This window comes from Pinus tabuliformis, chromosome X (genome assembly GCF_031772625.1).
Source record: "Pinus tabuliformis cultivar Carrire ecotype Pingquan chromosome X, CPIR1, whole genome shotgun sequence".
NCBI classification, from domain to species: domain Eukaryota; kingdom Viridiplantae; phylum Streptophyta; class Pinopsida; order Pinales; family Pinaceae; genus Pinus; species Pinus tabuliformis.
In genome coordinates, this window is record NC_142308.1 from 133,949,470 (window position 1) to 133,953,188 (window position 3,719).

The 3,719-nt window shown below is 35.8% G+C and overlaps 1 protein-coding gene across 1 annotated transcript; it reads right to left on the reverse strand.

The window, feature by feature from the left end:
* Positions 1-1,139: 1,139 nt before the first annotated feature.
* LOC149138821 (cyclin-dependent kinase F-4-like) lies at positions 1,140-2,396 on the reverse strand. Its single transcript, XM_089450505.1, has one exon. The coding sequence runs from the start codon at positions 2,394-2,396 to the stop codon at positions 1,140-1,142; it is 1,257 nt and encodes a 418-aa protein (XP_089306631.1).
* Positions 2,397-3,719: the final 1,323 nt, after the last annotated feature.

Consider the following 3,719-nt stretch of genomic DNA (forward strand, 5'->3'; position numbering starts at 1 on the left):
CATATCAAACTCCATATTAAGAATGAAATACATTGAACATTCCTCTCACAATAGAAAGTAAAAATGTAAGAAAAAGCTTGATTTAAATTACTTTATTCTTCTCAATGTAAAAGTTATGTTATTTAGTATGAATATTGAAAAAAATTGTTTATGCCCAACAATAAGATTTTTTTGTAAATATTACATCTTCACTAAACATAGAAAGAATTACACAAGGGATATAATCAATATTAATTTTGCATGCTCTGTAGACTCTATATTAAATAGCTAGAAAATTCTATATAGCCCTCCTAAAAAATAAATTAATTGCTTTTAACTTTCAATTATTCTATCTCTTAATAAATTTGATGTAAAATTAAAATATACATTGAATAATTTTATTTTCAATATTTTTTCATCATTATTATTTTTAATTTATTATGGTAAACATATGGATCACTACATCTTCTTGCTATTGTAAATTATGAGATGATTCAAGGAGATGAATGTTGAAACCAACGAGGTTCCTCACAAACAGACATCATTTTGTATATAAATTATTTAAATAAATTATCATCAGTTTATATTATACTGTGAAATCAACATTTGAAAAACAATGCAATGTTTACATTTTAAGGAATTACAAGGACCCGCAGATTCTTTTATGGCCTGTTTGCGGACAGGATGGAATGCCCGAAAGCACAATGGCAATGGGAACTCATACAATTTGAGGGTTGATTCGACATGTTTGACAGATTTGAACAGTCGATGCATTACTACCATCCTATAATCACCACACCCTAACTGAGGATTAGGTTATCTCATCATCATCAACTGGCATTCTTCGTCGATTAAACAGCTTCGGGCCCATACCTGGAAATGGGTATGCTGGCAGATTTTCTGTTGACACAGATGCAGGAATTTCATGTGACCCCAGATAATTACGCTGTTGCCCAATTGAATGTTCAGAATTCAACCTCAATTGGTCCACTGATCGGGGTTTGTTCGCATCTTTGTGATTACCATTATCGGGAGGGTTTACTATGAGCTTAGGGCCCATTCCCGGAAATGGGCGTGATGGCAGATTTTGAAGTGAAGAAGAGGCGGGAATTTGATATGAGCCCAGGTAACTATTCTTTTGCCAAATTGAATAACTCGAACTAAACATGTCCACTGTTGGTCTGCTGTTGGTCAAATGCTATCGGTTGCTCCACTCCGCCTCCGGCCCTTAATGGATTGTTCTGCAATGTACCTTCTCCTGTAAATCCAACCTGTTCAACAAAATAAGAAAAAGAACTGCTGCAGCTTCTCCCTTTTAAATCAGATGACAGAAATGTATGACCAATAGGATTCTCGTGATTTGGCAAGAGAGGAATAGGTTGGAATTTCATGTCGTAACAGGAGGAGGAGGAATAGGTTGGAATTGCTCTGTCGTTGCCACCGCCGTGATTGGCATATTCAAATTGTATCTGTTGCTCCACTCCTGTATGACCAATAGGATTCTCGCGGTTTGTCAAGAGAGGAATAGGTTGGAATATACAGGAGGAGGCATAGAAAAATGGATGCTGCAGTGCTTCCTTAGGTATGGGCCTTCTCTTCCGATCCCACGACAACAAACTGTTTATGAGATCAATGGCCACGGCACTTGCTGTCGGTAGAAGAGACGACAATTGTTTAGTGGAATCAACATTCCCAAACTCTTCTGGAAAGCTGTAACCCTTTAAGCCGGCAAGCAGTAACCCCTCACGCCAACTTCCGGTATCAGGAGAACCAATGACAGAGCAAATGCTATGCAGCTGATGTAGCGCGTTAGAGCCTGTAAATATTGGATAACCAGTGAACAGCTCCGCCATGATAACGCCCATTGCCCAAATGTCATTGGACAAACCATATTCAGTGGATCCAAGCAAAAGTTCGGGTGCTCTATATGGTCGTGTCCCAACATATGATTCCAGTGGCTTATTCTTCCATATTCTAGTAGCCAGCCCGAAATCAGCAATTTTAATAGACGTACCTCCCCTCACTAATAAATTCTGTGGTTTCAGGTCCCTGTGACAATATCTTTCATAAGACATGCCTTGAAGCCCTTTCAAAATCTGGAAGCAAAAGCTTCGCACCTCGTCCTCGGAGAACGAACGACCTCTCCCTCTCCTCTGGAGTTCTGACAGATCGCAGTCCATCAGCTCAAGCACCACGTACAACGTGGTGCCCTCCAATATGACATCATGCAGGTAAAGTATGTTGGGATGAAACCTCAAATCCGCTAAACAATTCACCTCTGCGCAATCCTCATATCTAGAGAAGTTTCCGTTGAGTCTCTTGATGGCCCAAAATTCGCCCGTAACCTTATCCACTGCCTTCCAAACGGTTCCGTGACTTCCTTTTCCCAACTCCTCAACAATAGCATAACGATCCATGGCACTCACTCTGAAATTAGAAAAGAGTAACAACAGTCGCCTTCTCTTCACTCTGAAATTAGAAAACAGTAACAACAGTCGCCTTCTCTTCTCTTCTCGCCACGCCAAGTATTAGACTGACCTTCCAACTTTGCTCATAGTTTTCACCTTCGCCTTATCTGCTGCTACCGATTCTATTAAAGTTTAGATCAATTTGGGAAAGGCATATGATAAGATAAAAAGAAGAAGGGATCATGTTTTAATACGCTTCCCTCTCCCTCTTGGGCGCGTCTTTCAAATGGTGGGCTTTTCTAAGGCTTTCGGACGACGCGTCAACCATTAAATCGTGAATATCATAGGATCGGTGCAGTTTTACTCAATACTTTGAGGTTTTTTCCGGGGTGTTCATCTTAAAAGAAAGTTTAATATAATAAAGATGATAAAAATATTTTTAAAATAATTTAATTTTAAGAAAACTTAATAATCATAGATGGTGAGAAATGTGGTTTTGTACTCTTCCTCCGTTTATACCGGTGAAATAGTGGGCTTTTGTGTTCTTTATTAAGACTCTTAGACAATAGATAAAGTATTAAATTAATATTCTGAGCTTAATCTCCCTATTTACTCACATCCATGTTAGGAGCAACTTGGTGTACCTAGTAGTTATAATGTGTTTGAGGACATCTTAGTGCACTTAGAGGTTATAATGGGTTAGAGTCATCTTAGTGCACCTTAATGATTATAGCTAATTAGGGGTAGCTTCATGCACCTATTGCATATGGTGTTTATAGTTCTCCATTCTACTAATAATAAAGTAAATAAAATGTAATTTTAAATTCAAAGCCATTTTGATATGTTCAACATTAACAATGACGTCTTACCATTTTCATTCATTTCAACAAATTTACTTTTATGACAATGTACTTGTACTTTTTAGTTTTTTTTTTTTTTTAATATTTTGATATTTTTCTTTTCAATTTTATATATAATTGATTTGTATTTTATATATCCACCAATAAATAGCAAGGTTCTAATTTAAGAAATTACTTAAAAAAAACATAAACATGGGATTTTTATGTATGTTTCATATCAAGAATGGAAGGAAAGCATAGTTCATATGTTCATATTTTATGTTTATACATCTACAACCTCATATGTAGGTGTAAAAAAAAATTGCAAAGTTTATTATATTTCTATCTATGAAATAATAAAAAATGATGGGAATTAGAATATTGCAATGTCAAATTAGAGGATAAATATAATAAAGAAGTTATAAATATTTTTATAATAATTTTAATTGAAAAAGAGAAAACTTATATTACTTATAGAAATTACTAAAAAAAT

Excerpts from the sequence above, each read along its gene's own strand:
- LOC149138821 (XM_089450505.1), bottom strand. The coding sequence starts at position 2,396 with ATGGATCGTTATGCTATTGTTGAGGAGTTGGGAAAAGGAAGTCACGGA.